Source organism: Carcharhinus amblyrhynchos, chromosome 21, assembly GCF_965287045.1.
Source record: "Carcharhinus amblyrhynchos chromosome 21, sCarAmb.v2.hapA, whole genome shotgun sequence".
NCBI lineage: Eukaryota > Metazoa > Chordata > Chondrichthyes > Carcharhiniformes > Carcharhinidae > Carcharhinus > Carcharhinus amblyrhynchos.
The window spans coordinates 50,523,668-50,544,580 of NC_137344.1; the positions used below are offsets into that span (position 1 = coordinate 50,523,668).

The window sequence follows — 20,913 nt, forward strand, 5'->3', positions numbered from 1 at the left end:
ATTCATTCAAGTTTAGAAGAGTAAGAGGTAACCTTATTGAGACTTAGAGGATTCTAAGGGGGCTTGACAGGGTAGATACTAAGAGGTTGTCTCCCTGTCTGGGAGAGTCAAGGACCAGAGGGCATAATCTGAGAATGAGGGGTCACCTATTTCAGACAGATGAGGAATTTCCCCTCTCGGTAGTGAATCTGTGGAATTCTTTACGGTGGGGCTGGGTCATTAAGTATGTTCAGGGCTGAGGTAGATTTTTAATCAGTAAGGGAGTCAAGGATTATGGGGTTCAGGCAGAAAATTGGAGTTGAGGATTATACCAGATCCGTCATGATCTCATTGAATGGCAGAGCAGCCTTGATGGGCCGAATGGTCTACTTCTGCTCCTATATCTTATGGTCTTGGAAGACCAGTGTATGGGGGAGACGTGTGCATGTGTGTTTGTGGGTGGGCACACAGTGGGTGGAGTTTGTGAGCGCGGAGGAGCGCAGGCAGGTGAGGAGAGAGGGGGCAGATGTGGTGGGGGGGGGATGAAGAGGAGATGCAGATAGATACACAGGGTTGAGAGGGATGTGGTGGGGGGGGGGTGTTGGGGAGGCGGAGGGGGAAGGGGTTATTGTGTATGCATACAATGTGAGTATCAGCTTTCCAGCATCACTCCTCACACATTAAAATGAAACAAAAGGGTAAAGTTCTACATTTGGACTGTCTCTGTGCACTTAGTGTTGCCGGTTTTTGACCATTTTGAATTTCTGCAGATTTGTTGCCCATTGGAATCTTGCAAAATCAATGGCTGCTTATTATCAGGAATCTGGCCGAGCAGGGAGAGATGGAAAGCCATCATTTTGCCGTATCTACTACTCCAGGTTAGATCGAGAGAACATCAGCTTCCTGATCAAGAAAGAGATCTCTGAGAAGCAGGTACAGTGTTGCCAGAGTTTTCCACAGAAGTGTTGACCTTTCAGACTGATGCTTCCTCGCTGACTCTCATCTTCTTTACTTACCCTAGATCCCCTCAAGCTTTCTTTCCTTTGTGCCCACCTTTTTTAACCTGTGGGCAGCATGGTGGCACAGTGGTTAGCACTGCTGTCTCACAGCACCAGGGACTCAGGTTCAATTCCAGCTTCAGGAGACTGAGTGGAGTTTATACGCTTTCCCATGTCTGTGGGTTTCGTCCGGTTGGCCCAGTTTCCTCCCACACTCCAAAGATGTGCAGATTAGATGGATTGGCCATACTAAATTGCTCCTTCGTGTCAGGGGAACTTGCAGAGTAAATATGTGGGGTTATGGGTAGAATTGTGATCAGTTCAGACTCGATGGGCTGAATGACCACCTCCTGCAGTGTAGGAATTATGATTCTACGGTGTTCTTGGAGTCAGTTACAAGCAGGAAATGAACTGCTGGTTAGACTGGTTTATATGTTGAATAACATATACCTGGGAATGAGTTATGGACTAGAAACTAACTGAGGTGGGTGATTTATGTATGTCAGCAAATAATTAGTATAGAGATTGTTTAAGCCTCTCAGAGGGACCTGGGGGTGCAAGTCCACAGATCCCTAAAGGTGGCAGCGGAGGTGGAGAGGGTGGTGAAGAAGGCATATGGCATGCTTGCTTTTATTGGACGGGGCATAGAGTATAAAAGTTGGCATATGATATTGCAGCTATATAGAAAGTTGGTTAGGCCACATTTGGAATACTGCGTCCAGTTCTGGTCGCGCACTAGCAGAAGGCCATGGAGGCTTTGGGGAGAGTACAGAAAAGGTTTACCAGGATGTTGCCTGGTATGGAGGTTCTTAGCTATAAGAATAGATTGGGTAAACTGGGGTTGTTCTCCCTGGAAAGATGGAGGATGAGGGGTGACCTAATAGAGGTGTATAAAATTGTGAAGGGCGTAGATACAATGAACAGTGGGAAGCTTTTTCCCAGGCCGGAGACGATGAACACAAGGGATCACAAGTTCAAGGTTAAGGGGACAAGGTTCAACGCAGATGTCAGGGGGACGTATTTTACACAGAGGGGTGGTGGGAGCCATGATTGCGTTGCCAAGCAAGGTGGTTGAGGTGGACACACTGGGATCATTTAAGACTTAGCCACATGAACAGACTGGGAATAGAGGGATACAAATGAATGGTCTAGTTGGGCGCATGAGTGGCACAGGCTTGGAGGGCCGAAGGGCCTGTTCCTGTGCTGTAATGTTCTTTATTAGTTTTCCCATATTGCTGTTTCATGTACCCCTCGTGTTTCACCTGGTCATTATCAGCTCATTCATCCCATCTTGGCTTTCCAATCCACCTTTCATCTCATTTCATTACCCTTTGATGCTAATGGCCTTTTCTGCCTGTTCCCACTGGGGCATTTGTCCTGACTTGCCTCTGGCTCACCTCTTGTGCCTAACTCTGGTGGTTGCATGGCTGTCTCTTTGGTGCTGCTTGTTTTCTGAATACTAAGAACCTCTTGTGTGTCTTAGGATAATTGTTTTCTTGTGTCTTTTGCAGAGCAAGAGAGGATCTGTGAAAAACTCTGATAAATCTGCTCTGGTGGGGTTTGAGACTCTGGTTTCCTTCTGTGAGCAGCCAGGGTAAGTGCTTCCATTTCCTGTGTTTTCTAAACATTTTCTCTTAATAATAGTTAACAGGCTGGAGCCCAATTGAGTACTTTGACTTGTATACAGGATAGCAGATATCTAAGTTAGAGGCTGGAAACTAATCAGATGGGATATTTCAAATGCAAATATCAAGTGTGAGTTGCAGATAATTTTTTTTATATATCGAGGCACTTTTTAAATTTTAATGGCCTAGCTGTGGATGTGGAGTAATTCAAAGGGGCCGGCCAACTTGTACACAATCTGCACAGGAATTTTGGGTTTGCCACTTGGCCCCACCACTTAGAGATTCGAATTTCACATGGTACACTTGATTTTCATGAATGGCTCAGTTTCCACTGCAGGAAAATATTGGTGAGGACACAGTGTATATCAGTTAATAATCAACGCAGAGTATATCAGTAAGATTAAACAGTAGAGGGCGTAAAGCAAGAAATTTTAATCGGTACAGAGTATATCAGTAAATATTGATCGGTACAGAGTGTATATTTGTAAATATTAAACAGAGCATATATCAAAAAATATTCATCAGTATTGAGTTTATAATCAGAATGTATATCAGTAAATATTAATCAATAGCGTGACATAGATGTTATTTTAAATATCTTTTGGACCTATTATGGGGCTGAATGTGTTAAAATAATTCAACTATGCTAGGGACTGATTATCTGGTATGTTGGTGTTGAAATTGGTATGGTCAATTAAATTTTCTTAGGTAAACGAGCAGTGGGTAGAAATTTGCATTCAGAAATAAGTGAGACTGGATTTGCAGTTAAAATTCAAATGGGAGGAAAAGATTTTACAATTTTGAAAAGATCATAAATCAATAAGGAAAGGCTGTTAGGTTTTAGTTAACCTAAAAAGGCGGAGGTAATGGGGAACAACAAAGGGAACATAAAAGATTTTTAGATTTTGGGTACATTTGGTTCAAAGTAGTGCTGAGGACAATGCAATTGAAGATGAAAGAGGGGAAGGATATTTAAGCTGGGATGTTGGGCTGTGTTGGGTGATGGGTTTGTGAGCCCTCCTGGAGTAAAGAGCTGTAAAGGTGCAAGGATTGAAATAACCATTCCAGCCAAGCCGGAAGAATATCTGTTTTCCCAAAAGCACGAATTTGTTTTTTGAAATTTCTAGAACTCCCACAACAGAGTAGGGCAGCGGTTGAGAAGTCCGGTGACGTACCTTTCCTGCAGCAATTCTAGGTTTGCCTTGTGCTAATGTTACTGGAATTTTGTAGTTATCTATAGGGAAATGTTGCCTAAAGAGTGTTTACCTACATGCTTAACCAAGTGGGAGATGTTCCAAGAAGCAAATACTTAGTGTTTTTTTTTGGTTAATAAGTGTTTTAATGTTTAAAATCCAAAAGGTGTTACTGGAATTTGTGGTTTAAATAAAAAAAAGGTTGTGATATATGGGCAAAGTTTCCCTTTAGGATTTGGTTTGCGCAGCAATTAACATCTGCTGGTTCATAACTACAGAATGATTTTCAGTAAATATTAATATTTTATGTACATCAGTAACTATTAAAGAGTAGGAAGTGCATTTCAGGTAATATCAATTGGGTATATGAGACACTTGGAAGGTTTAATGTGACAAGGAGAATGTGTTGAGGTTGTCTGTACTTGAAATACATGGGATCGGTGAGATGCATCCAAAAATACTGGAGGAAGAGCAAGTTGATTTGCTGGAGACACTGTCCATAATTTTCCAATCTTCCTTAGAGTGGGATAGTGCCAGAGCACTGGATAATAATAAGAATATAATAAGAACATAAGAAATAGGAGCAGGAGTAGGCCATCTAGCCCTTCGAGCCTGCCCCGCCAGATCCTGGCAGATGTTACACCCTTATTCACAGAAGTGCCCAATTTGTGCAAATGAGATTTCAGACACATGTACAATTCATCAAGTGATTTTTAAATTAATGGTCTTGTATTTATGTATAGTCACCTTCAGTAGTATCCATATCCCACCCAGATTGCAATTGAGCACAGTGCAATGGGCTGATAAATATGTTTGCAGAAAGCTGCCTATGTTGTTTTTTTTCCAGGCACATTTGCTAAATGCAAAGTCTGTGGGTCAGGTTTCTGTAAGTCCCTTCAATGCAATGCAGGAGATTACAGCCTGAATGGAGTCGTCTCCTTGGTGTTGCACTTTGTTCGATTAACTGTCTAACTAGTTCTTCCATGCAATGTCCCAAAAATGCTTTCCCTGGGCTCTTCAAGTGTTTAGGAATTTCATTGCTGAGGTCAAGATTGTTGGGTTTCCTGTTGCCTCTGTTGGATTTTTACTGATGTGTTGCTGTGGGTCACGGTTGCTGATCTGGTTGTTGCCAGTCCTTTCTGCAACATTTATTTGGACCTGGCTGCTGACCTTGGCCTTGAACAGAATCCATAAGTGATGGCAAATAAGACAAGAATCAGGAACATGACAACAAATGTAGCGATGACCACAAGACCTCCAAGGGCCCAATCATCACTCAGCAGCCAACTCCTGACTTCCTGCATCACTCCTGAGTCTTGGGATGACATTTGCTCCATCACCGTGCTGTAGGATAGAGAGTGAGAAAAATACTGGAATTTCAGGTTGTGGAGGACAGACCTGGCTTGAAGCAGGACAGAGAGATGCCAGTGGGTGTGGAGCTGGCAGTGTGTGGGGAATGAATAGTGACAGGCTGACTAGGGATTAAAATTCATCAAATTTATCTTCTCTGTGCTTCAAGCACAAGGTATTCATGAATTGCTGGCTGGGAGGACAGGACACAAGGGTAGAGGTGGAATTTTTAACCAGAGTTTCGAGGTCTGATAATCACAATGCCACAATCACGTCACAGAGACTGTGTCAGAGTCCTCCGGGCGACCATGTCGGAGTGGCCTGTTGCTCTTAAGTAGTGTGTTTACGCACAGAGAGATTGTGTGGTTTAAATCCCCTGAATCAAGATCAGCAGACAAAAGCAGACTAATCATTGAGCTGCTGTTTCTGGGTAAGACCAGCACCTCTCACCTTCCCCACACCAAGGGGAAGCTCATCTTGTTGAGGAAACCTTCCCCACCTATATTATACAATGATACAAACTGAAAGTCAAAGTGACCTTCTGCCTGCCCTCACCTGAGCAGATGTCTGTTTGCCTCAAGGTATAAACAACTGTGTGAGGAATATCTTTCTACAGAATAGCCAGACCTTACCTGGAGCTGTGTTTCACAGTGAAAGGGTTGCTGCTCCTCAGTGGGTTACCCCTCATTCACTAAAACTAAATCTTTAACTTGTGCTTTCACCTGTGCCACTTTCGCTTTGTTGGGGTTAAATATTAACCTGCTGACGTCACACCGGAAAAGTGCAATATTCCTCAGCCATGCCCAGCTCAGGCCAGTTTCTTTTGTAATTTTCTTTTATTATCAGGTGATGCAAACATGGGTGGAGATAATTAACATCGGCATGATGCTTAATCCTAATGTCAGCTTTGCTCAGTTGGTAGCACGGTTGCCCTGATTAAGCTGACTGAAGTGTGCTGTACTATTGGAGGGATAGTCTTTCAGCTAATACATTAACCCAAAGCCCTTTCTGCTCTCTTAGGTGAATATAAAAGATCCACAAAGTTTCAAACAGGAACAGGAGAGTTCTCCCCAGTGTCCCAGCCAGTATTTGTTGATCAATTAACATGTTACTGCTTTTGGGAACTTGCTGTGCACAAATTAGCGGCCCTGTTTCCTACGTTACAGCAGTACTTTTTTAAAAGTATGTTGTTGGTTGTGAAATGCTTCTGGTGAATGACGTTATGTAAAACAAAGAAAATTACAGCACAGGAACAGGCCCTTTGGCCCTCCAACCCTGCACCGACCATATTGTCCAACTGAAGTAAAATCCCCTACTCTTTTGGGGGTCATATCCCTTCATTCCCATCTTATTTATGTATTTGTCCAGACACCCCTTAAAGGTCACTATCGTATCTGCTTCCGCTACCTTCTCCAGGCAGCAAGTTCCAGACACCTCCCCCACTCTGTGTTTAAAAAAAAAACCAAAGTGGCTTGTACATCTTTTAAACCTTGCCCTTCGCACCTTAAACCTGTGCCCCCTAGTAACTGACTCTTTCCCCCCTGGGAAAAAGCTTTTGATTATCCACTCTGTCCACGCCCCTCATAATCTTGTAGACTTTTAGCAGGTCACCCCTCAACCTCCATCGTTCTAGTGAGAACAGAGCAAGTTTCTCCAACCTGTCCTCATAGCTAATGCCCTCCATACCAGGCAACATCCTGGTAAATCTTTTCTGTACCCTCTCCAAAGCCTCCACATTCTTCTGGTAGTGTGGCAACCAGAATTGAATGCTATATTCCAAGTGCAGCCTAACTGAGGTTCTATAAAGCTGCAACATGATTTGCCAATTTTTAAACTCATTGCCCCGGCCAATGAAGACAAACACTCTGTACGTCTTTCTGACTACCTTCTCCACCTGCATTGCTACTTTCAGTAACCTGTGTACCTGTACACCCAGATCCCTTTACCTATCAAAACTATTAAGGGTTCTGCCACTTACTGTATATTTCCTAACTATTAAACCTTTCAAAATGCATTTTACAAAGAACAACATAGCACAGGAACAGGCCCTTCGGCCCTCCAAGCCTGCGCCGCTCATGAGCCCAACTAGACCATTTGTTTGTATCCCTCTATTCCCAGTCTGTTCATGTGGCTATCTAGATAAGTCTTAAACAATCCCAGCGTGTCTGTCTCAACCACCTTGCTTGGCAGCGCATTCCAGGCCCCCACCACCCTCTGTGTAAAATACGTCCCACCACCCTCTGTGTAAAATACGTCCCCCTGACATCTGTGTTGAATCTTGCCCCCCTCACCTTGAACTTTTGACCCCTTGTGTTCATCACCTGGGAAAAAGTTTCCCGTTGTTCACCCTATCTATGCCCTTCACAATTTTATACACTCTATTAGGTCATCCCACATCCTCTGTCTTTCCAGGGAGAACAACCCCAGTTTACCCAATCTCACCTTATAGCTAAGACCCTCCATACCAGGCAACATCCTGGTAAACCTTTTCTATACTCTCCCCAAAGCCTCCATGTCCTTCTGGTAGTGTGGCAACCAGAACTGGACGCAATATTCCAAATGTGGCCTAACCAACGTTCTATACAGCTGCAACATCATATGCCAACTTTTATACTCTACGCCCCGTCCAATAAAGGCAAGCATGCCATATGCCTTCTTCACCACCCTCTCCACCTCTGCTGCCACCTTTAAGGATCTGTGGACTTGCACCCCCAGGTCCCTCTGTGTGTCTATACTCCTGATGGTTCTGCCATTTATTGTATAGCTCCCCACTACATTACATCAACAAAATGCATCACTTCGCATTTATTTGGATTAAATTCCATCTGCCATTTCTCCGCCCAATTTTCCAGCCTATCTATATCCTGCTGTATTCTCTGACAATGTTCACTTACTGATCACACCAGCTACATCTTCTTCCAAATCATTTATATATACATCACAAACAGCAGAAGTCCCAGTACAGAGCCCTGCGGAACACCATTAGTCACAGACCTCCAACTGGAAAAAGACCCCTCCACTGCTACCTTCTGTGTTCTATGGCCAAGCCAGTTCTCCACCCATCTAGCTAGCTCACCTTTTATCCTGTGAAATTTAACCTTTTGCACCAGCCTGCCATGAGGGACCTTGTCAAAAGCTTTACTAAAATCCATATCGACGACATCCACGGCCCTTCCCTCATCAGTCGTTTTGTCACAGTTTCTGAACACAACCCTCACTCACCTGATGAAGGAGCAGCGCTCCAACAGCTAGTGGCTTTTGCTACCAAATAAGCCTGTTGGACTTCAACCTGGTGTTGTGAGACTTATTACTGTGTTTACCCCAGTCACAAAATGAAGCTTCCATTAACACTGCAATGAAGTTACTGTGAAATTCCCCTAATTGCTACACTCCAGTGCATGTTCGGGTCAGTGCACCTAACCAGTATGGTTGGAAAGAGCCAGGGAGAAGACATGGGTACATTGGCCATTGGTTGTTTGATGATCCTTGGATCCTCGGCTGGTGTGAGAAAGTCTGCTGATTGTGGAAGAAAGTCAATTCTACAGTTTTGAGTTCTTCAGTTGGTGGGGGTGAATGGTTGAAGGGATGGTGGAGAATAAGTTGGAGTGGTAAGATAGTGCTATGAGTTTTAATTTTAATTGGATTTCCAGTTGACCAGCCTAAGTCTCCCTTAGTTGACTATGTGCTTCAACAGCCCTTTAGTCAGTGGCTCTACTGAAACTGGCAAAGGACATAGACAATTGTGTGGCTTGAAGCTGAGTTTGACAGCCAGGGGAAACTGTAGCTTTCTGCAGAATCCTTTTTTTAATTTTATCAGTTTGCCATTCCACCTGTGTCAGTTGGCAGTTTGCAAACATTTTACACTCCCAGCCCACAATCCACCATGACCAAATCTGCATCTGTCCCCTCATATTGTATATGGTTGGAATCCGAATCCTCAGGATTCTGAAATTGAATCTACACCATGTCCTAGTAGCACTCAGAATGGATTTGGATAGCTGATTTTCCTATCACTGGACTCCGAATCCTGTTCTCTCCATCAACTGGCCCGATAATTGAGAGTTAGTAAGGAAGATTTTCCCCACCGTTTGGAATTGAGTCTGTACACCTGACCAGACTCCTAACAGCTGTCATAAACTTTCTCTAATTCACCTTGAAGTTTGACCCAGAATATGATTTCTGCACTTAATGTCAAGGCAATATGTGGGCTCACTGAGCTGTTCTTGCAGGGATGTGACAGATCGAATGGCCTCCTTCCATTCTGTAACTATTCTATGATAATGTCTTGTTTCTCACAATACGGTGATTTTGGTAATCTGGAGTTTTCAAGTTTTCATTAGCAAAGCAAACCTCAAGTCAGCCCTAACCTTCCTTGATTCTGCTTTTAGTTTGGGATGGAGCTGCCAACCTGGGCCAGTCAGGAAGTTATATTTTTAGCTCATGGTTCTGTCATGTGTTAGTAATTGATACAGATTATTCAGAATAGTTTGGCGCCTCATGATGTAAATAGTTGACCAGCTATTTTCTCCTCTCATCACCAGAGGGTGCCATGTTGCATTGAATTGAACCTGATTTTTTAATTCCAGGGTATCTGTAAATATTATTGTCCAGCTGCCCAGTAATTCAGCAGAAATTGATACTGGATGCAAACATTATATACAGGGACTGTGCCGAAGGGAAGATACAAAAGGGCAGGGACCGGCTGAAGTTCATCTCTCAGCTATCTTAGACCAGCCCAATGTCTGTAATGTAATACATTACAATCCAGTAGGGGGAATTTGTTCATTTAGTTGTATTAGAATTATTCGATACTACTTTTATTATTTTATTAAGAAACAATCTTACATTGGTTTATACACATATATACATTTAGATATATTTGTACCATTCTTTTATTACAGATTCTGTTTTATCTGAGTATTTCTATTTCAATTTCAGAACTTGCTGCTTTTACTTTTTATTTAATTGTCAAATTTGTTAAATTTGAAATTGTTAAATTTCTTTTGGATATTGATTTAATTTTTATGCAACATGAAAAAGGGTAAAATTACACAACAGGGCATTTGTACTGTACTGTAGGTTATGAGAAAAAGTTAAAGTTACTCATAGAGATTTACAGCATGGAAACATGCCAGCCTTTTTTTTAAATCCCTAAGCTAGTCCGAATTGTTCGCGTTTAGCCCATATCCCTCTATACCCATCTTCCCCATTTAACTGTCTAAACACTTTTTCAAAGACAAAATTGTACCTGCCTTGACTACTACCTCTGGCAGCTTGTTCCAGACCTTCACCACCCTTTTGTATCTCTCCCCTTCACTTTAAACCTATACCTTCTAGTTTCAAGCTGATCTATGCTCCTCATTATTTTATATACGTCTATAAGATCACCGCTCAGCCTTCTATGCTCCAGAGAAAAAGGTCCCAGTCTATCCAGCCTCTCCTTATAACTCAAAACATCAAGTCTCAGTGGCGTCCTAATAAATCTTTTCTGCGCTCTTTCTAGTTTAATAATATCCTTTCTATAACAGGCTGACAAGAACTGTACAAGTGTGGCCTTACCAATGTCTTGTACAGCTTCAACAAGACATTCCACCTCTTGTATTCAATGTTCTGACCGATGAAACTAAGCATGCTGAATGCCTTCTTCACCACTCTGTCCACCTATGACTCCACTTTCAAGGAGCTATGAACGTGTACCCTAGATCTCTTTGTTCTATAACTCTCCCCAACGCCCGACCATTAACTAAGTGATGCCCTGTTTGATCGACCAAAATGCTTCACCTCGCATTCATCTAAATTAAACTCTACCTGCCATTTGTCAACCCACTGGCCCAATTTATCAAGATCCCGTTGCAATCCTAGATAACCTTTTTTGAGTTCTGAAGCCCTTGGCAGCTGCTACAGCTTTCTGCTACAAAGGCTATATACACATGGCAAAGACTTGCTAACTGTGGTTTAATGATCTGCCAGGTTACTGGTTTTACAGGTGCTAGAAGGCTTACAGTTGGCTGTGGAGGACTTCCCCTTTCAGGGGAACAGCATTATTTTCACCACTCTTGTCTATCTCCTCTCTTTCTTAATTAGAGGATTATGAAAAGAAATAGGGCCTATTTTCTTTCAGACACTTTGAAGTGACTTAATTTTTCAAGATTATGATGGCAATTAACAAAATTGCTCAAATTCTGAGACCAGGCTTAAAAATCAAAGAGTTAGGAAAAAGATTATTACAGGTGCAACTTGTACGTCTAAAGGGTAATGAAGCTGTGAAATAAGGGAATGAGTCTAATGTCACAATATAACTATATTCAAAAGACAGTTAATTGGATTTGGTTCTCAGGAATCCAGAAATATGATGGATTATAAAATAAAGACAAGCCATTTCTGTAATTAGTGAAGCACATAAAATCATGTTAGACATTAACAGTATTAAATATTTCTGCTTCCTCTGGTCCAGTAGTAAAAGATTAATGTGGTGCCTGGATCCAGGCTTCACCTCTGGTCTATTGAGGAGTTAGGGTTGATCTCTCAATTCATATTTTTAAAAATTAATTCATGGGACATGGGTGTCGCTGGCTTGCCACATTTATTGCCCATCCCTAATTGGCCTTGGAGGACAGTTGAGAGTCGAGCACATTGCTGTGGCTTTGGAATCACATGTAGGTCAGACCGGGAAAGGATGGCAGATTTCCTTCCCTAAATGACATTAATGAACAAGAAAGGTTTTTCCGACAATCAACAATGGTTTCAAAGTCATCAGTAGATTCTTAATGCCGGGTAATTTTTATTGAATGTAAATTCGAACAGCTGTTGTGGCAGGATTCAAATCCGGGTTCCCAGAGCATTAGCCGAGTTTCTGAATTAATCATTCCAGTGATAAAACCACTAGGCCAGTGCCTTCCCCTAAGTTCATATGTTTCAGACGAGAGCAACTCATTTACCTTTGCTTATGTGTAGACTCCTGTTAGATAGGACTTGATTTGGCTGTGACTTATGCTTCCCTTCTCTCTCTCTCTCTCTCTGCCTCATGGACGGCTTGCCAACTCGCACTTTAGGAGCATGAGTACTGAAGGTTCACCGCACAGAAACTTTTTGAAAGTTTCTGCTTTTAATGAGTTGCTCCTTTTTGGAGAGCAGGACAGGATAGATATTAGAGCCTCCTTGTGATAAATGAGCTTAAAAACCATTATCAAATAATAAGCTCAGAATTTGTTGAAATGTGCCAATTGTGACAGCTGTGTTACGTTCCACAAGAATGTGTGTCAAAATCTTCACTGCGTGCAGGAGTTTATGACTTTTCTGTACGATTGGTGTTCTGTTTCTGCAATGCGCTCCGTTCAGCAGTTGTTTATCAATAGATTATCGATATTCCTCATTGTAACACCACATCCCACCAATCCATATCTAGTGGGAGAGGAGGTGTTGCAGTCAATGCTTTTTATCAATCTGTACTGGTCAGTTAGTTTGGTAATACGAGGGGCTCTGATCGTTTGATTAGATTGGCGTTGTGAACAGATCAGTTACATTCCTTTATTTGCAACAATTTATTAAACACCTTGAATTGTAAAATATAAATCATAGTAAAGAACGTGTAGCAACCCAACAGAAGGCCCTGTTTGAGAGATCGAGGAAAAGTGATAGATTGAACAGGAGCAATGATCTGATGCTGCTCCGAAGGGCATAGCTTTTAGCATGAATATCATGTTTGCCAGATGGCATTTAAAAGCAGTGCTGTGAAAGCTGATGTAAGAGTGATAGCACCCTGGTTGTAGCAGGAATGTACTGTGATTGGAAACTGTGGTCAGGAATTGCTCCTGTGGTGACCTAACCAGATTATAATATCTAATTGCATGGGCGCTATATGGGTAACTGCAGTAACTGGAGTATACTGTCAAGCTGAAATAACCCCTCTTCAGTATCACAGAAGATTAGTTGGTGTCTTTGCTGATCGTGTTGTATATGGCTATGTTACAGTCTTTGAGCTGAATTACAACCAGTCTCAATGAGGACAGGATGATTTGTGGAGTTTGTTAGGTTGGAAGATGGTTATTGTGCTTGTTGCTCAGATGGAGGTTGCTGGGTTCTCCTAGTGTGTGTAGTGCATTGTAGTTGTTGTTGGCATTGCTGGACAAACCTCCAGTATTTTGCCACTTGGTGCATTTGCTAGGAGCTGCGCTATTTGATGAAGAGTTTACATAAGATGAAAGTGAAGATTTCAAAAGCTTCTGGCATTATGTATTTCGATGAAGAAGTTTAGAGCGTTGGCTAATGTTTTATGTTAATTTGGTGTAGGGTTTTCAGATGTTTTTTGATATCCAACCAATCGATCAGCAAAACTATCATAATGGGCCCGACTGCATTGATCTTTGACTAGATGTTTTGTTTCACCTTAATTGTGATTTGAAGTTTCTGCTCCCACAAGGTGACACAGGACAAAGATAAACAGCACAGTTTTTCTTCCAGTGTGCACCACCACCAGCTGCTTTTGTGTTGTAATATCCATCAGGGATTCTTGCTGTTAGGGATGTGATTTGGGCTTCACTTGGCCACCTTTTTTTTTGCCGCAAATGCAGGAACAGCAGCAGTAAATAACAGGAAAGAAAAACAGCAGGAGAAAAGTACCTGGGAATAAGATAGAACACTGTCATCTTTGCAGAATTCACAGAATTACCCAGTAGTAACTCTCGTTAAAATTTATAGTGCAGAACCATTTGGGTTACTGGTCAATGCTGGAGTTTATGCTGTGAGAACATCTGCAGCCTTACTTCAAGTCAATCTATCGCCTTGTCCTTCAATTTCTTTATTCCACCTGTGATTATCTAATTTCCCCTAAAACACCTCTATGCCTCAACCACTTCATGTGATAGGGAGTTCTTCAATCTCAGCAATTATTGGATATGCATAATACCCAGCATAGTGCTGAATCAAAGAGATCAGGAAACTTTGACAGAATCTTGATTAGCAACTTTCTAACGTAGTACAGATGACAACCAGCAGGGAGCAAATAGCGTCTCGTTAGTCAGGCTATTCTTCCAACTTTATGGAGTCCAAAAATTAAGAAATACAATTATGTTTAAATATTGCCAGATGGCATTATGCCTTGGACATGATCTGATTGAACAAGTACATTTGTACCTCTGGCCAACTCTGGGATGTTCAGTAGCAAGCATTTGTTTCAGGTGGTCAGTAAGACCACACATGTCTGTTGTAGGACAGCATTGCTGTCTGAAGTGGTCCAGAGAAGCTGTTCATGTGCTTTGGCTCAGTGATTCAGGACTGTGCTCCTTGGATGAATCATCTTGAATGATTGATTAATGTTAGTTCTTTAGTATAGAAAGACTCAGTAATTTCTTGTGCCTCATCAATGACCTGTTTCAAGCCTGAGGAATGCATTGAGCAAATCTGTAATTATTTCCACCCAACTCTGTTATGCAGTACTTACAGATAAATATCAGGATGATCAGAAAAGAGACGAATCTGACAATGTCAGAATGCTGGAATTCTTGAATTTTGATGATCAGATTGTTGATTACGGGCTTCAAATCCTCGAGCCCGATAAACATTCTGACAGAGAGCTGCAGAAACAAATGGAAGAGCAATTCGACTGCACAGCAAATGTTTAATGGTCACTGGATAATTGTCTGTAAAAGAGAACAGTTTTACATTTTAAGATTAAGACACATCTGGTTGTTAGACAGAGAAAGAGTCTGAAAAAGGTTTAGAGCAGTTAAAGATTCTGGACTTCTCATTCCCAGAGGCAATGAAAATAAAGCTTGGATAAGTATAATGAAGTCTGACAGAATCCAAAAATTGGCTAACATTTTCATTGGAGAGTTTTTAGAACTTGCGTGTTTTACTCTCTTTCTTCCTGTGTTTTACTCTGAACATGGTGTCAGCTGTGGTACAGTGAGTGAAACTCCTGCTTCTCAGTTAGAAGGTTGCTCCCCAGATCTGAATACATAATCCAGCCTGACACTTCAGTACAGCACTCAGGGAGTGCTGCAATATTAGATGACTCCTTTGAGTGAGATATTAAGCTGAGGCCCAGTCTGCTGCCTCATGGATGTGAAAGGTCCCATGGCACTACTTAAAGAAGAGCAGGGGAGTTAGCCCCTAGTGTACAAGCCAATGTTAATCCCAAAATCACTAAAACAGACCATCGAGTCATTAGTGCATCACCATTTGTGGGACCTTGTGTCTAGCTTCCTTCATGAAGTGACAATACTTCAGAAACTCTTAGTTACTTTAAATAATTTTGGAGTACCCGGAGATAGTAAAAGATGAAATGCAAATTCTTACATTATATGTTCTATTGTCTTGACCGCCTGTCAATTTTTCAGCAATTGCATAGTTTGGCAATTACATTGTTAAGCCAGTTGCACTGTTAAAAGCATGATCACCTTTGGCTCACCTGTAAATGAACTCAGCTGGAACAGTGTGGGGTCACTCACCCTCCTGAGTCGTCTTGGAAAATAAACCCATCTGGGGTAATGAGCTTCAGATTAATTATTTCACCATATGTAATTATTGTACTTAACATTGTAGCACGGGGTGAATATTAGGCTTTGGTAACTGGTTGCAGAAAAAGAAGGTCTTTGTCTCTATCCTCCGAAGGAAAGGGAAGTATACTACTGCCGACAAATCAAGTTCCAGGATAGCAGAAGGAAGATGTAAAATATCAGGCTTTGATTATCCACCAATTTTTTTCAGAGGCAGAATCATATAAGGAATGGAAAACAGAGGTTAATGTGTGGATATGGGTTACTCCATTACCCTGAGAGTTACAAGGTTTGGCTTTGCCATTGTCAGCAAAAAAGTAAAATTGGAGTAGCATGCTTTCAGAATGGAACATTGATTTGGTTTGGATATCAACCTTCTGTTAGCGTTCTTGGATAAATTCTACAAAAAAGGATGAGTTATTGGACCTGTGTAAAGCCTGGTCAGCCTTTGATAAATTTTAAGAAATCAGTCTATGGAGGAATGTGTTATTAATTTTGATAAGAGACTGAAGAGATTAAACTTGACATCCAGGAGTTAGTACTCAAATTTACATTATTCAATCGTTCATACACTTCTCATGTTGATAGACTTTTAATATTGATGGGAGTTCAATTCTAGGGTAAAGACTCTCTTTTAGACCAAACGGCTGCTGCCCTAAAAATTCTGTAAGACAGTGTGTTTCCATCTTCTTTCGTATTGAAAATAGGCCTCTTTGTTTTAACATTGTCCAAGTATTAAACACAGATTCCAGTACAACAATCATAAGCAGTCTGAAGATTGTTGTACCTTTTACTGATTTGAAAGTTGAGACAAAAAGTGGGGTCTGAGATGGTGACTGCAAATGCATAAACCGGAGAACTATGTGGGGAATGGCTATGATGTGGAGATGCCGGTGTTGGAGTGGGGTAAACACAGTCTTACATAATCACAGCTTATGAGTTTACTATCAAATAAATTGGTTGGACTTTAACCTAGTGTTGTGAGACTTACTGGGAAATGGCTAATCAGTGTTGGTGAATTGCATAATGTTTGGAATCACATTTACCACAACAATAGAATTGAGTTTTTAAAATAACACAAAGCAGAAAATCCCAAGGCTTAAAATGATGAGGGGAATTGTCAGGTTACTGAGAGTTTGAATCCAGTGATGAGTATTTTGAAGACTAGTTCAATCAGCTATGCCATTTTAGACAGCAGTTGCATTTTCACTGTGTGAGAGGTGGACTGACTTAACTGCTACCTGGAGTCTCTTGATGAGGCAGATCAGTAGAAGGTTAAGGAGTGTGAAAGCTCTATCTGCTTTGGGTTTGGAGATGATAACACACTTTCTTCCAAAAGGATAGTCCCCCTTGTAGGATAGCTGGGATCAATCTTTCATCAGTGCAGGCATGGATTCTAGCAATATATCTTTATTGTTAAGTGGGTCTTGGATGATGTAAGCACAGATGCCGCTGCACAAGAAGAATGACGGAGCGATCGTGTTCAGGAAAGCCATAGATCTACATTTTACTGGAATAGGCTATTACTGTCTCACCTGACTAAAGGGCAAACCTCAAAAGCTTGTGGGCTTACTATCAAATAAACCTGTTGGACTTTAACCTGGTGTTGTGAGACTTCTTACTGCGTTTATCCCAGTCCAACATCGGCATCATTACATTAAAGAAGCCAGAAGTTTCTCATCAAAGAATTCAAGAAGTTTGGTTAACTTTTTAAGAGTAAGAATTTGGTGAACAAAAAGATGATTATCTGGAATTTGTATAGATGGTTTGCATATTCATCACTACAAACTGAAAGCTTTACTGCAAGATGCTGGAGTGCATGATAAGGAATGTAACTTATTGAGCGAGTCACAGCTTGGTGTGAAATTTGTATAAAATATCAGAAAGACACCACGTCCTGTTGTGAGCTTGTCCCTAGCCAGGGAATTTCACAATGCAGTAGCAATGAACTTAAAAGTATGGGACAGAGATGGGGTTTTTCCTATACTTTTATAGATATGGTGACCAGATTTAGCTTACCAATTTTAATAAATGGGAAGGACAAACAGACCATTTTGATAAAACCCAAGGAGAAACAGGTGGGAAAAGGATTGGGAAAGCCAACGAAATTCGTGACAGATAATAGTGGGGAATTCACCAATTTTGAGATGTATGAAAATTTGAATATCATAGTTAAGCGCACTGGAGCTGAGAACCCATTTGGTAATTGTGTGTGTGTGTGTGTGTGCGTGCATGCAGTGATGGGTGACATCTTGCATAAAATATTGGCTGATCAACCACGTTGCAAATGGTGTGGCATGGGCAGTGTATGTAAAGAGCTCTTCGCAAATAATTGGGGAGTATAGTCTGTACCTGACGAAGGGACTAACCTGAAAGCTTGTGCGTTTACTATCAAATAAATCGGTTGGACTAAAACCTGGTGTTGTCAGACTTTTTACTGTGTCTCTCAGTATAAGGCAGGAATCCAAAGTTGCCCTTGGTTCTGTCAGATGCTCCCTTGCTCTCGAAGTGACTAGCGTTAGCTGTACATTTTCTGCTTGTCTGAATCATAGAATCTCTAGATGCAGGAGGAGGACATTTGGCCCAAGAGCATCTTAGTCTGGTCCAATTCCCTCATCCCCATAACCCTGTGCATTTAAATGGCTAATCCCCAACCTTCATTTCTTTGGTCTGTGAGAGGAAACCGGAGCACCCAGGGTAAACCCACGTAGACATGAGGAAAACGTGTAAATTTCACACAGACTATCAACCAAGGCCAGAATCAAACCTGGGTCCCTAGCACTATGAGGCAGCAGTGCTAACCATGATGCCACTGTGCTGCCCATTGCTTGCAAGCAGAAAGACTTTAATTAAAGCTGAGGTTCTGGAAAAAATCTGGCAGATCAGGAGTGACATTGAACCAACAATCTTATATAGAAAATGTTAGTCGCTTCCTAATAAATCTGGTCAGATCCTCACAAAAAGAGGATCCAAGCATCTAAGGAAGGAACAACCAATCAAGAAGTTTGGGCAGTTGAACTGGTTGTTCACTCAGACTAGACTCAGGCTAGTTACGATGTAGTGGAACTGAGTATTATGAAGAAATACGCTAGGGTTGAGGAAGGCAGCACTGTGGTTAGCAGTATAGCCCCACTGCACCAGGGACTTGGGTTTGATTCCAGCCTTGGTTGACTATGTGGTGTTTTCATCTTTTCCGTGTGTCTTTGTGGGTTTCCTCTGGGCATTCCAGTTTCCTTCCACAGTCCAAAGATATGCATGTTAGGTGGATTGGCCATGGTAAATACATGGGATTATGTGGATAGGGCAGGCGGCCTTGGGTAAGATGCTCTTTTGGAGAGTCGGTGCAGACTCGATGGACAGAAGGAATAGCCTTCTGCACCGTGGGGATTCTGTTTATATTTTATTGTTTTAAGTTCTGAGAACAAATAAAACATGTAAGAAGCTAAATTAAGCGAAATGTACACAAGTTTTCAGCCTTGGGTGAACTGATTGGTCATTTTTAGTGATGCTTCACATGCTATTCTAGCACAGCAGCATTTGTCATGCTCTTGATGAGATAGAATGATCAATGTTGCCTGTTGGTTTGCGAAGCAAAGAAAATAAAAAGGATAGTGAAGAAACACCTTATGTTCAAACACTAGCATTAGTAAAAGCAACAGATTTAGGAGTCTAGTTATCCAAAACACTGCCCTGAGTACAGTATTTCTGACAATGTGAGGAAAGTTTGTCCACAGAATGGTATGTTGATAACTGGTCTCTGTGGGATAATGTTTACCGAATGAAAAGCATCACTGAAAAAAGGCTAAGAATAAACCTATCTAGCATAAAAGAAATGTTAGAGAAAATTAAGATCTTGAAGATACAATGAGTTGACGCAAATTACCAATAAGCAGGCTGTTTTTTACAAAAAGAGATGTCTACTCCAAGAATTATTGAAAGAGGGATGTTTTAACATTTTTCTTTTGCTTTGTGATTATTTTACATACATATGGTAAAGGGAATGTAGGATCTATCGCGGATTTTGTTTCCTTTTGCTTGGAATGAAGAAATGTGTTTATTTTTCCAAAGCTTTAATTTTAAAAAAGAAGGGAATCTGTGAATGTATCAGCAATTACATTAAGGCAATAAGATCATTGAGAATGGGCTCACCTGTGAATGAACACTTGTTCTCAATTTGTTGATCTGGTTTAATCAGTTGTGCAGAGTGTAAGTGGATACAGCTGGAACAGTGGAGGGGGGTCTGACACTGCTGAGCTGTCTTGAAAACAAACTTAGCTGATACAACAAAACTAGCTTTAGACTCATCCTTTCACCAATGAACACAAACTCCGGATAGCCAAATTGTTCACAACCTCTTGCCCATTGTAACCTAATCTCTGCTACTGTTCTGAATGCTGACTGTACTGAGTTGCCAATCTCAACACTAGCTTCACTTGTCTGTTGAAACAGAACTGCAGAAATCTGCTGAGCAGACTTTAATTCAGAGGATTCACAAGGAAAACCTTGGCAATGCTGAAAGATTCCTGCTGCTTTCAAAGGGTTAATCTGTCTTTTTATGGAAATCATTAGACTCTTGGCCCCTGCCTACAGTAATGCTTTTCAACCTTTTCCTGGTGGAGGACCCGTTTATAAAGATTGGCCCCCAAAAGGAAACAACGCTCTCATTTCATTCGTATATGGCAGAGAAGTAATGTGCTCATCAGACAACAAATAAAGCAAAGCAGAAAGCTGATGATTTTAGAGAGCCCAATTTGATAAAGGGTTTCAGTGCAGCTGTATAGTTCTCTTCCATTGCCAGTTTCCGATTGTTTGTATTTTACACCCTGTTTCCTTCTCCATTTTGTGGGGAATCCTAAAATTAAATTCAGTTTGCAATTACATTCCTGGTATATTTATATTTTGGGTATATTACTATGAATGTTAAGTTTCTTTGCAAAAGCCTCCAGTTTTTAAGAAAGTTCCAGCATGTCTTAATGAAATAAGCTGTGTACTTACCTTCACCTCGTAGACTTGTTATACTGAAGTGCCACATTCTCTTCTGCCGTATGGCTTGTACATACTTTGCTTGCACTGAAAAAGCAGCTATGTTCACACTGCGGATGTATTCTGTGAGTGAGCTCTTTGAGGTGCTGTTGGCCTTTGGTCAGAGAATATAGGAGCTGTGTTTGCTGTAGCTCAGCCCCTAAACGAAGGACAAAGCCTGCTCTTATAGACATAGGAATGCATTGGTTGAACCCAGCAATACTTGTCCAACTATTAATGGGTATTTCAT

General features: G+C 41.3%; 1 protein-coding gene and 1 long non-coding RNA gene across 5 annotated transcripts in view; one reads left to right on the plus strand and one right to left on the minus strand.

Annotated features, from left to right (window-relative positions):
• The window catches only part of recql5 (RecQ helicase-like 5), a 113,485-nt gene that overhangs the window by 41,937 nt on the left and 50,635 nt on the right, over window positions 1-20,913 (plus strand). For all 4 annotated transcript variants that reach the window (XM_080209149.1, XM_080209153.1, XM_080209152.1 and 1 more), the window contains 2 exons: window positions 750-912; window positions 2,489-2,571. In XM_080209149.1, the coding sequence (XP_080065275.1) occupies window positions 750-912; window positions 2,489-2,571 (246 nt within the window). The remainder of the gene's footprint in view (window positions 1-749; window positions 913-2,488; window positions 2,572-20,913) is intronic.
• LOC145356431 (uncharacterized) lies at window positions 11,710-20,799 on the minus strand. Its single transcript, XR_013889135.1, has 3 exons — window positions 20,637-20,799; window positions 14,585-14,783; window positions 11,710-13,764 (listed from the first exon to the last, which is right to left on the minus strand). It is a non-coding gene; the product is annotated as an uncharacterized LOC145356431 (long non-coding RNA).